The 13,680-nt window shown below is 37.8% G+C and overlaps 1 protein-coding gene across 4 annotated transcripts in view; it reads left to right on the top strand.

The window, feature by feature from the left end:
- TFEC (transcription factor EC) overlaps positions 1-8,301 on the top strand; it is a 140,945-nt gene extending 132,644 nt beyond the window's left edge. For all 4 annotated transcript variants that reach the window (XM_056341044.1, XM_056341045.1, XM_056341048.1 and 1 more), the window contains 2 exons: positions 2,956-3,103; positions 3,987-8,301. In XM_056341044.1, coding sequence (XP_056197019.1) covers positions 2,956-3,103; positions 3,987-4,367 — 529 coding nt within the window. In that variant the 3' untranslated portion in view covers positions 4,368-8,301. The remainder of the gene's footprint in view (positions 1-2,955; positions 3,104-3,986) is intronic.
- Positions 8,302-13,680: the final 5,379 nt, after the last annotated feature.

Here is a 13,680-nt window from a genome sequence, read left to right on the forward strand (position 1 = left end):
TGAATCTAGGAACTAGCCCTCCAGTGAAGATTTATTTCAACCTATAAAAAAAATCACTACCATGTATGTAAAAATTGAACTCTATCAAGACAAAATGAACTAAAAGTAAGCAATATCAGGAAGGTTGTCAATTACATATAACATAAATAAGTTTTATCACAAAAAATTCCAAATACAGTCATGAATACATACACCTTATATGTCAATCAGAAAAATTAACGAAAAAATATTTTGAATTTATGACATTTTATATCCTGACATGGAATTGTTTGTGAAATCACTGCAAAATATTTTCCAAATATGTGATATATGCGGATTTTTCTCCTGCTATTATATGTCTTAATTATTTCCATTTTAACATATATGCCAAAAAACTTCATAGTGCTACATTTTTATGTTCAGACCATCAACCTAAAACTGGCTTAGTTTTGTCTTAATTACATGCTAGGAGGAGCTGACCCCCGCTGCCTAGGAAGGTTGTGTTTCTCCAGAGCTTATGCTATAGGTATTCTTATTACTGTAGCACTTCTCAGGTTGCCATTAAAATGTCCTTAATCAGTTGTTTTCACTTGAAATTAAACAAAACCCTACTGTAATTCGGAGCTATATATAGCACATATAGCTCATATCTGAGATGACAGGGGAGATTCCCAGGCTGAAATGCTGTTGTCCTCCTAACTTTAGCTGCTTTTATTTATTCAGGAGTGCTCTGGTGTAGGCAGAGAGGCACCTCGCTGCCTTTCAGACTCCACTGCAACTCAGGTGTAAATAGGGACCTCTCACTATTTTCCCTAACTTTCTAAAGAGGTCTGAAGCAAACAAGATCACAATGTGCTGATGGAAGGCAAAGATCTGTCCAGAAAATAAGCATCATGTGTACTAAAAGCTTCCTTAACCTTTACAATTTGAGCATCGGTACTCTGCACCGTGCAGTACTCTGCACTCTGCAAGGTGAAAGTCCTCTCCTAGGAGGAAGTTTATGGGAAACTGGCAGGAAAATGTTCTGTCCTCCCACCTGGGCAAGAAGTACAGGGAGAAGCAGGATGAGGCAGAGGGTTGATTCAACTGGGAGGGAGGTGATGATTCAGAGGGAGACAGGTTCTGGTCTTGGCACCTCATCCCACCTCTGCTTTACTTTTTTTTTGACCGTGGAATGTCTAAATGAGAATATGTACACACTTTAGTGCGCAGTCTCTAATGTTTTGGGCAGGATCTGAGACAATAATTATTTTTTTTCTAACCTCCTCACCTTCTAATCCCTAAAGCTGTGCGCTCCTGGCCCACATCACTGAGATGAGGGGAGGTCCCAGGGTGCTGGAGCCCTGAGGTTTGTGTGCTGCCCAAAGAGGACAGCGATGTGAATTCTAGCCCTCTCTGATCAGAAAGCTGGTTCTCCCGAATCATTAGCAAATGATATAAATTCTACAATATGGTCAAATACTGTGATCCTCTATCACAAATAATTTTGCATATTTTTCTGAGCATCTTTAAAGCTATTGGTTCCATAAGGTTTTATCCCCAGGACAGTAAATCAGGAAAGGGCAGGTGGTCTGGGTCCCTAAACCTGGTACCTGCCTGGCTTTTCCCCTATATATTCAGTAGAAAGACAACTGCTTTGGTGGAAGTCTGTAAGGGTGCTTAGCCTTGGGGTAAGTGTGCAAGGTTCCTTAAGCACTTATTCTTAAGAGGCTGAATGTAAAGCATAGACACCTCTGAAATAAATCCACTCCAGACCACAGTTTTACACACCCTAGGTGAGCATGTGAGTAGGAGCAAATCTCATTAATTAAAGCAACGAAGGAATAATTTATATTTCTCTTTGACTTTATAAATGCCAGCGTATATGTATTTGGAATAAGTACTAAAAAAAAAATAAATAAATGCACTAAGATGGTTACTTGTCACTCCCAGCCCCAGGTTCCTAATGGTTTAAATAGCTTTTTCCTCCTCAGGGTTGTTTGACAGGACCAGAACCTCTGCCAATCTTCTGCTTGGTCTAAGCCATCTTGTAGTGAAGTGGAGAGTCTGGATAAACCCGTTTTTGTCTGTGTATTTATTTAATGCAGTGGGCCCATCGTGTATCATAAAGTACTGAACTTTATTAGAAATTAAATATTTTCAACACATTTCATTCTTGTTCAAAGGCCTCCAAGGCCTTACAGAAAGGAATACATGAAAAGTTGATAAATGAGTACATGGAAGTCCTTCAACAGCTTCATTTGAACAAGTGTATTGTTAGTAAGACTGCTTGTAAGCTGGAAGTTAAACCATGATTTCCTGAATGATGGGCAGGTTTAATTTTGGTTTTTTGCAAGGCTTTTATTTTGCATTGTGGTATGCATGTAGCTGTGGATTTAAACTTGGTTTATATTGTTTCAAGATTTTTGAACTGGAATTTTGTCATTTCATAGCCATTATGGTTATGAAAGTGTGATTTCTCTGGTCTATCATCAGTGAGGACTGGCATTCAGCACAGACCATTTTTTTTTTTTCTCCACAAGCATAAAAGCAACCTCATTAGTAAGTCAGGTAAAAGGAGTAGTATATTCAAAATGATCTTTAAAAATTTAGGCTTAAGTCCTCAGTAATGTATATTTCCTAGTTCATTAATGCAGAAATACTGCACATAGATTTTAATCTTAGAGTTAATAATAAAAGCAATTTTCACTAAAAATATAAAAACTGTAATGGTAGAATCATGATATTGCATTTAGCTCTCCCACAAAAAGTCACTTTATTACTTTCTTTTGACACTTATTTTCATTCTGGGATTAATTTTACTATATAAGGGCTTCTTAACTATTCTATTAAAATTTCCATTCAGAAGCAATAATATCTAAGAGTGAATAATAGTCATGTAAATCATTATTTCATATTAATGTAAAAGATTTTGTAAGTTCTTATGAATTCTGCTGACATGCACAATTGTGAAAAGGTTATCTCTACATTCTGCAGTGATATGCGCTGGAACAAAGGAACTATTTTAAAAGCATCAGTGGAGTACATCAAGTGGCTACAAAAAGAACAACAGAGAGCCAGAGAATTAGAACACAGGCAGAAGAAATTAGAGCATGCTAACAGAAGACTTCTACTCCGAATTCAGGTTTGTATAAGAGCGTCACCATGAACTACAAAGCTTTCCCAGTACTTATCCCTCATCAAATTTTATTAATCTATATCATTTTCCCCCAAATGGCATTTATTAAAAATGAATTGGCTTTCCCTATTTATTGCTGTGTATATTGGGGAGGGGGTATTTTTTAAGATTCCTAGGAAATTCCTTTGATTATTAGACATTACATAAAGGAATACATGGCAAGTTAAGAAATATGTGTACAAACAGTTTCCTTATGTATGTATTAGGGCCAGAGAAAGCCAAAAAAGGAAGGAAAGTGTATAACCTTGCAGCAAAAAATCAATACTGGACACCAAATTCCCTTCAGTGTTTACATTTTCCTATTGTAACCATCTCACATGTTACAGTCCCTTAGGTATAGTGTACCATGTTATATCTGTTTGTGACAGGAAGCAGCAGAATATAGCCCTGTATGGCTTGAAACTTAAGATTTGAATATAGACACATAGGAAGATGAGATGGAGAGACAGACAGACAGAGATAGATTCAATCCTCTTACATATGGCGATTTGCACATATGCCTGTATATAATAAGCATCATCAAGTATCCTCTGTTTCTCTGGATAGGAATGGGCACGTTGCAACGTTTCTGTTCCCTTTATTTGGCTCGGTATGCTATGGATTTAGAGAGGCTGTCCTACCTCTTATGTTCCTGTAGGACAGTTGCTTAAGGACAGGAGGGGAAATAAAAACACTCGAGTGGCAAATTTTCACAGATTAACAATTTAAAGCGCAGTCTCACAACAGGACAAATTTTGCATGTATGATCTGCATACTTATAGCAATAGTTCTGAAGACACTGGTTTGTCTTTTAAAACATTATCTGATTGTGTTTTCTTTGAAATGTTAGGAACTAGAGATCCAGGCACGTGCACATGGCCTTCCAGTCATGTCTTCACTCAGTGCTGTTGATTTAGCTGCACAGGTCATCAAGCAACAGTCTTACCCCGAGGAGAACGCTGTAGACTACTCTCAACAAATGCCTCTGGCACATGGACCGAATTCTGATGTTTGCGATGGATCTACAGCCTTTTCTGATCCACTTTCACATTTCACGGATTTGTCCTTCAGTGCAGCTTTAAAAGAAGAGCAACGGCTAGAGGAGATTTTACTGGATGACACAGTGTCACCATTTGGAACAGACCCACTCTTGTCCTCCACGTCCCCAGCCGCGTCAAAGGAGAGCAGCAGGAGAAGCAGCTTTAGTACAGATGATGGAGATGATTTATAAAACCAGAAAGGGCCGCTTGCTAAAAGACTGAGTTGAACATAGGCATGATGTTTGTGCTTATTTTAAATATGAAAAAGGAGAGACACCATGAAGATAAGTTACTACATGACAAGGTTTTAAATCAGCTTCACATGGAAATGAGATGGAGATGACCTCATACCACTTCGCCCCAAATTCACACCCTCTGTTCACAGCTGACATTTGCACAAATCTTTCTTCACTGGGAATGTTTTTACTGTTATTCCATGACTTTTTATAGCTCTATGAAAATACTTACCACAAAAGGAATACCCATGTTACAAAAGTGTATTCAAACTCTCTCTTCGTTCTGTGTTCACTTTTCTCTGCTATAAACATGAGTTCTACTGATTTTTTAATTTCTTTTATTTATATATCTACAAATCCTACAAAACAAGAAGCAACAGGGAACTATTTAAGCTGGGAACTGTAGAGATGTTACAGGTTCTAAAATCCGAACAAACAGACGGTAATCCTTTCACACAAGTGAAGTGAGCATGAAATTTAAACTGTGTAGGCTTCTCTTCAAAAGGAGAAAATCCATTAAGCTTTTCATGGAATTCCATTTTTTAAAAAATTTTCATTTGCGAAAAAAAGCAGGCTTTTAATATATATTTTAATGATACAGAAGAAAAATGGAAACTAACGTAGAGGCAGAGACTCAAACGAACTCAGACAGAAAATGGTATGACATTTCAGCAGAAAGACTGTATGGACGTACCAGACTCAACAAAGATGCTCTGTGTTACAATTAGCACAATTTAAAACAAGCACTACCAGTAACAGTGCTGTGTCAGCTGCTTTTCCCAAGAATATTCAAACTGTGTCCTTTTTTTGTGTGCAAGACATCAGAATTCAGAGACACGACAGTGTGCTTTTGGTCAACGCTTTCAGTGTCCTTTGGCAGCACAGTAAGGTTTTTCCAAAGGGACTCTACTTATCCATACGCATGCCTTTGATCCATTTGGAAACAGAAGGAAATGACAAGATCCCCCTTGCATACACTTGAAACAAAGAGAATTTAATTTCAAATTTGGCTTGGGATTCACTACAGAAAAGCAGAAAAGGAAGACTTTTCAAACCGACAGGGGTTTTCAGAAGTGTTGATGTAATGCACTGCTGCTCACAACTAGCTTGCTAGGAGGGGGCATTCAGAAAATGTGTTTTGATGACTCAGTAAAAGCTTGGCAGTTAGAGGACAGGTAGAAGGCATATCATTTCTGTACTTAGTGAAATTCTGGGAAGAGATGTATGTTCCTGGAGGACATTAAGTGCAATCATTCTAATGGTAATATTAATACATGGAAAAATAAGCTGGCACAAGTTCTTCATAGCTTTTCCTCAACCAAAGCCAAAAGACCACACTAGGGAGTTCTTTAACAATTTAAAATATATTTCAAAAGTGTGTCTTACTTTTGCTGTCACTGAGCCTGCCTCATGCCCCACAAGTGTCACAGTACTGGAAATAATAGTAAGAGGTTAAAGTTGATTGTTTATATGAACATTTTACATTTATTTAAACATATTATCCAAAAACAGATTAACTGTTTCTTCTTATTGCATCTTATTGGTACCTGGGTCCTCCTCAGAGTCCTTGCCCATTCCTGACCAACCCAGACAGTGTCACAATAGTTTCTTAATTGGAATGTTAGCAGTGGGATAATAAATTACATCTGGGTGGCTATGAAAGATGATGGAGTATCCAATTTCACAAGACTATTTACGTTTTTAGGAAATTCAAGTCTTTCTATGAGTCTATGCAAACTACTTGGATGTAAGCTGAACAGAGTAGAACTGATTTTCTTGTTGCCTTGTTGCACACAGCCCAGCACACACCTGACCTGCAGGAGAGGATATGATATGCTTCCACTGCACGGTTAAAAAGAATAACAACAATCAACAGGGTTCTGGGTTGTGGGGTTTTTTTGTTATCGCTTTTTTTATGTTGTTGTTGGTTTGTTGTGGGGTGTGTGTGGGGGTTTTTGGTGGGGTTTTTTTGTAGTAGTAGGAAAGAAATGAGTATTAACTACAGGTAACAACACAGGACTGATCAGCATTTTAATTGGATACATCAGGCTCATTAAAAGAGGAAGCATTTTGTCATAGTTTTGCCAACAATGAGCTAATATTGACATTTGAACACAAGATATGCTAAATTAAAAGTAACATTTATGCCCACATTATGTCTAGTGTGGGATGTGTATTGTCCATTTCAGCTGGTGAAAGGAAGAGGCACTTGGTTGATATCAAATGCCATTTGTCCTCGTACTGCAGTTTCTACTACATTAGTTTTAAATACACCAGTGTGGATTGCTCATAATGGAGAAAAAGAAATTAAATATGAATGTATTACATGACTTTCCCATTGAACTTTTACATGGGAGTTAGACCATACTTCTGAACTATATTGACTTTAAATAACATCCTGAATTTCATCACTTTTATAAGCACTGTTCTAAAAAAACATTATAGTGCATCCATTAAATTTTTTAAAGTTGATTTTCATTCTTCTGACAATTGCTTCGGTCTAAAGCTTAACAGAAGATAGTGAATGCTCCTTTTGCAATGTACCGTATTGCATCTATCATGAAACATATTCAAGCTGTCTTCATTCACACAAAATCCCACCCCCCCTTGCCCAAAACACTAAATGTATCCATACCTGTAGGTGTATATTAGGGCAATGTTGTCTCACTACTATCACGTTTTTTCCAGTAGGAAATCATCATAATTTAGTATTTTAGCTAATAACTTTAACCTGTATTACAGCATCACCCTTGAAATGAAATGGTGGCGTAGAGTGCAAGAAACAGTAGGACATTCTGGGGGTGAATAGGTGGTACTGAAGGTATTGGGATGTGTGTGTGCTGGCAACCACGTCCCAGATTTTCTGGAGTAAGCGTGCCCTCTCCCAGCCCAGGTGTGGTGAGGCTGCTGTGGAGCGGAGAGGACCATTAGAGCAGAGCAGAGCATGGTCCTGCCGGCTTGCACAGAGGAAAGGGATTTCATGACTACAGGGACAAATCCTGACATCCTCCCTCAGGCAGAATTTCTTTGCTGTCCATGAGAGTTTTATTGCACTGTACCATAGTGCAAGGGAAATACACTTTTTAACTATTTCCTAAAGAGATCTGTTTAAAGAAATCTCATGAAAGAGATGCATAGTATATCTATGGCTCTGGGCATAGAAAAGAATGTAAAGACTTCCAGAGATTGACTCGAGCAGGGCAGGGGGTGAGGGGAACTGGCTATTTTTGTCAACATGTATTAAACGAGGAGTTCTTGTTTGTTTTCAATAGCAGCTGTTCAAAGCTGGTGGACGTGTTCCCACAGAATACACAAAACAGCAGACTGATAATTACACAAAAGGAAAGGGAGCTGAAATATTAACATCCTGTTTAATTCATGGAATGGATATAGTTACTACAAAAAGAACAGAAAACTAAATTATTTTGTTGCACATAACGTGGCTAGTGTGAAAAGTTACCCTAAGTGCAAACAGTTTTAACAAACAGGAACACAGTCTCTTTACATAGTAAAATAACTAAATATAATTCAGTCATTTAATCTTAATAAGAACATTGTTATTATAATACCTTTTGACTTTAATAGGGCTGTATATATGAATGGAGGATGTAAAATTATTGTAATTTAAAATTATGTTAAGTCTTTTAGATAAGTAAATGCATTTACATTACTATTATGAGACTGTAGAATATTTTTATAATAATTGCTATTTTTCATTGTTAACCATATAGTATCTTGTTTTGTAAGTCAATGTATGCAGACAGAATGTACTTTATTATGCATTGTACATGCAATCTTTAAAAAAATACATTTTATACATGCTGGTATTTTATGTTTATTATATGAATACAATTAAAGGACTGAAATTAAAACATCTTTTTATATGTCCCTTGTGAAACTTCACTATCCGGTCCCTCAAAGAATACCATCACAAGACAATATAATAACATCCACTAAGAACATCTGAGATACCTAGCAGACAAAACACTTCACAACTGCTAAACATTTAGTCCATTATGATACATCATGATCCAGTAGCCTCTCATTAATAAAAATAATTGATACATTCTTTAATATGGTCTCCTGCCATCTGCTTATTCCTGCTGCTAAAGGCTTTGATTTATGGAAAGTGTTTTCAGAATGTTGCGAAATTGCTAGCAGGCATGATGATATCAGTTAAATCACTAAGAAGCTCTACAAAAACCTTTTAATGTACTAGAAGTTCCCCAGACAATCTAGGATAAACAGAATATTGTATTTTAAGATGTAAAACATTTTTTTTAAAGCTGATAATTAGGTAACATTTGGCACTAAAAGATACTCTTATTTAACGAAGGAAGAATTCGGATTGCATTTGGAATTCCTAGTATCAAAAGTGCTGCTTTCTTTAGAAGATATTTGGTGCTTTCTGAGCATAAAATGATGAAAAAAGTTGTTGAGTAGTAATAAATATTTCAGCTATAGTTTTGTAGTAGTTCAGCGTTTCATGTAAAATAGTGTTCATTGTTTGTATACATCAGATAAACATTCTATTTGTAATAAAGATGTTCTCCAGGCTCTTTGTTTCATCAGATCATTAAGACACTCCTATCAGTATTAAAACGGAATATTATTATAAATATTTTTTAAAGTTCAGTGATTAGCTGTGGAAAGAAGCTTTGCTTTTTTACATATTTATTACGTACTTAGGATTTGATCATAAAAGGTACTTCGTTCCTTTGTGAGGGACGAGGAGCCCTCAGTTCACTTTGAAGAAAGGCAATGCTCAGCCTGTTGCAGACTTGGACACTTACCGATTAAATAAACAGTTTCAGAAATTAAAATCAAAAGTTATTTCAGAGCTTGGAAAAGCACTATGTGATACACTGCTTGATTAAAAGTAGTGATATCTGCAATTGACAGACAAACCGATTTAATGTCAGCATCATTTGTACTGACAACCAATAGAAGATTAGAGGAAAATGTATGAAGTTGTGATAACAATCAGACCAAAAGTCTAATTATAAAGGAGGCTGAAACAGTGAAGTAAGCTAAGGCTTACTGGTTAAATCACTGGTACCCATCAAGTTAAATATATATCAGTTTCATTAATTGGCAACCACAAGATAAGTGTTCTATATTCAGGGTGGTGATGATTTTGTTATAATCCACCACATTGTGGTTAAGTATATGATTCATATAATAAGAAAAAGGTGCCTTCAGGCTATTGTTCCTAGCATGGATTAAAATTTACATATTGCTTCTCCTTATGTCAAAACATCTGGTGCCTGCAAATGCTAACATTTCGTTAAAAAGTTTCACAAGATAGGAAAAGTGGATTGGAAACATTGCATGTGAATCATTCAAGCATTATAATGGAATAAGAGGCTGAGTTATGAACAGGCAGATTGAACAATAGTATAGTCAAAGAGATTCATATGCTTATGAGTTTGATAGAAACCACTTTGTATAGGAAGGGGGAATGCCCCAAATCATAAGAAATAACCAGTATTTTTTTCAAATGTCATTGAGCTACATCATCTTGGCTACTATCCAAACCTGCTTTTTTTTTCACCAAATGAGATCCCTGTACCTAAGCATATGTACTAAAGTGCCAAGATTGTGGCTAATGCACTCATTTCATTCATGCGCTTTAGGATGTTGGCATCCCTACCCACCATGTAGTTTCCTCAGAAAAAGTCATTACTCTTTTTTTTTTAGTCCCCTATCTTACAGCAACATATCAGGGTATAGCAGGGTAGATCTCAAAAGATTTGGATAGCCAGTTATCCTAATCATCTTACTTCTCTGGAAAACAGCAGTCCTTGCATCAGCACGGAGACCCTGGACTTAAGATCTTTTTCCCTTTGATTTCTAGGTGGGACTTCAGATGTTAATTTTCACTTATTAATAAAAAATATATTTTTTTTATGCTAGGTTATCCAGAAAGCTACATCACAGATGGCTGGATTAGCAGATACATTAATGTTGGAAATGTCCCATTGTGTGAAACAAGGCAATAAACAGTGTTTTCTGTAAGTGCCTTGATTCGAGTGATACTGTATCTATTAATCTTCTGGAATCAAAACATAAACATTCCTAGACGGGCATTGTGTGTACAAAGGAGGAATCGTTCAAAAAGTAATGGCTCCCTCAAAGTGCTTTTGCATTTTAAATACTTACTTCTTGGATAAGAAATTTGCTTCCTCTTTTAGGCCTCTGGAGTTCAAGTATGTAATATTTCTGTGCCCCAAGACACCCCCTGGTGATATCCCAGGGATGTCCCAGGACCGCATGTCTGTGCCACGCAGATGGCAGTGACAGCAATCCTTCTTTTCTGTAATCAGCCCCGCGGCTGGCATTGCCAAACAAAGCAAGCTGCTGGTGATGAGCCCTGTCCACCCGTCTCTCCAGGGAGGGACACCTCTCCCCAGTCTCACTTCCCACCTGGATTTCTTTCTCACAGCTGGCAGGTTTCCTGCCTCAAGTCCAGAGTGGGGTCACCTTCCAACCCTGCTAACACGTAACAGGTTCAAAATCCGTTAACTCCAAACCTGACGTTACACAATCTGGTTGCCCATGATAGCAAGCAGGCATCTGGCAACGTGCTCAAGCTCCTCTGCAGACCTCCCAGGCTTCCTCCCACCAAACTTGAGGGGGTTTGAACAGGAGGATAGCCAAAGCCCAGTACGGGCCAAGAGCTCTCCCTACTACAGACCCCGTGAGAACATTAATTTTGTGAATGGTAGTTAACAGAAGTTTTTTTGTTGTTTTTTTTTTTTTTTTTAAAGCATTTTACATAAATACGCATTTGTACATTGTGTCTACTTGTAATGGACTTGCCTTCAGTTACCGAATAATTCTAAATTATAAAAAAATTATCTGTTAGTGAAGTACTTTACATCCTCTTCCAGGAGCAAGATGAGTTAGAGGAAATGTGTCTTTTTAAAGCAATTTATCAATTTGTTGACCTGTGGTATGGGCACCTTTCCTCATCATTAGCGGGAGGAACCTCACTAAGAAAAAAGCCTGCATTGCTACAGAGTGACTTGGAAAGTAAAGGGAATACCCAAAGTCAGTGCAGAAATACCGTTCCATCATTTCCACTGGAAAACAGTTTCTACTACAGGACAGCTAATATACACAGCCAGCTTGCTATAAAAACAAACTGAGGCAAAGCAATTTAGTCTTACTGCAAAGTAAGCACGGTCAACTGTAGGCATGGACCAGAGAACGAACTTCTGCAAGAAACACTAAAGGGGCATTGTCTCCACTTTGGAATTTACACTCTAAATTACACTAAATTTGACTTGCAGTTTTGCGGTGGGTAGAGCATCCTTTGGGCAAGTGAAAGCAAAGCCTGAGACAACTGAGGTTAAGGAGAATGGGGAAAAAAAGGAGGTCCATTCTTGATCCCAGAATGGCACAAATGGAATCTGGTGCACCTGAAGGAAGATCTCTGCTCAAGGGCAAATGTCAGCCTGAAAAGCAGGCAGCGGAGTACCAGGCTGGGCTCTGGCAGAGCCCGTCCCTTCCTGCAGGGAAAGAAAGGAGCTTATTTCAGGGTATTTGCAGCTTCCAGTGAGCTAAGTTATGAGTACCCCTCGTTACCCGCCTCTCTCACGTTATTCTCTCCCTTTTCAAATTGTGCCAGATTCTGGGGGATAAACCACAAATATTCTTCCCTCCCTTCCTTACTGCTCTTCCTTCTCCAGAGGCTGGTGCAAGTGTGAGGAGCATCAGCTCCTCCTGCATGTCAGAGACCAGCTGCAGCCGCAGCTGAACCTGGCAGATCGGTCAGTGGTTTAACAGGTTGGTAGCTGTGAAACAATACCAATGCACTACTGGTGACAAGTAATAATGTGATTATTTACAAGGCCAGAAATGGTTTTCTATATATCTTGATCCTCAATGTTACCAAGCATGGGAATAAAATGAACTTACTTGCCCTTTAAGCCTTGCCGTTTCAGAGAAACTAACTGAGTTTTGATGTTCAGCGTGTTGAAATCAAGTTAGAAATAGATGTTTGGTTCCCTTAGGCCCCTAAAATCCCAGACTGGATGGCTGCTGGCTCCAGGCACTTTCAGGGTTACCAGGAGGCGCAAATGACTTGCTCTTGATAACCTTGCTGGTGGGAGCGGACTTTACATCAAGACCCTGTGGGCTTTACAGAGGACTTTCTTCTAAATAAGGGGATTTATGCTTGAACTTGCAAAGTTTTCTTTTTGATAGGCCAATAAAAATATGGTTATTTTTTTACTGCAGCTATCAGCCTCATGTCCTATTTTACCAGTGTGGCAAGGCAGAGAAGTAAGTAAATTTCACATGAAAATATTTACAAAAACATACCCGTTTGGTCTTTCTCCTTCAAAGCCCATTTCCTGAAGCACTTGTCTGGAGTCTGAATACAGGCTACACATTACCTTGCATTCTTATTTATATATCTCTCTCTATATTTATATATATATATAGTTTTTTATATATATATATATAACTAAATTCTTAAGCAAACGGAGAGCAAGTGATTTGGGACCATTCACAGGCTGTTTCTGCAAAATTATAACTTTCTTATTATTCTTTCTGTCTTTGCTTAACTATATGGTTAAAGTGCTTGTGCTAGATTCCGATACTATACCAGCCAGAGAATTTGAAAGCACAGGGACAGTGATGTGACTGACAGCTATTGCCCAACTCAGATTTATATATGTACTCTGAAATATGGACACAAGATTCTGTGTACCTAAAGAATCCTCAGTGGCCGCATCAGTTCAGTCTGCTGGTATGTGGAGCTGAGATGTTTACTCAGGGAGTGGCACAAGGAACTGATCTCGTAGAAAGCTTGGCAGTAATATCATGCTTTCCCAGGCTTCGAGATCTGGATTTCTTTCCTCCTTTATTAAGTAACTTCATAAACACTACTTTTCTATTCCATTATTGAAACACACCTGCTGGCAAAAGGCTGTAGAAGTCCTATTCCTGTTTAACACAAGGTCCTATGGTATCTTACTTGTCTATAAAATAGAGGTATACTTAGGTCTGTATTATAAATAATAATATATGTATGTGGTGCATGATTCTAATGATGTAATTCAGTTTCAGGTTTTTACTGCCATTCATAAACTGCTTCAGCAAGCTTCTTGTAATTTATGATATCAATAGAACCCCTTAAATTACATCCTAGATTCTGCCACGTGTCGCCCTATGAAAGAAAATGGCTTTGTATTCAGTATCACTGTAAGAGGAGTGCTAAAGGGAGAATGAACCAAAAGTCAAGTGCCCTTTATTGAGT

Source organism: Falco biarmicus, chromosome 5 (genome assembly GCF_023638135.1).
Source record: "Falco biarmicus isolate bFalBia1 chromosome 5, bFalBia1.pri, whole genome shotgun sequence".
NCBI lineage: Eukaryota > Metazoa > Chordata > Aves > Falconiformes > Falconidae > Falco > Falco biarmicus.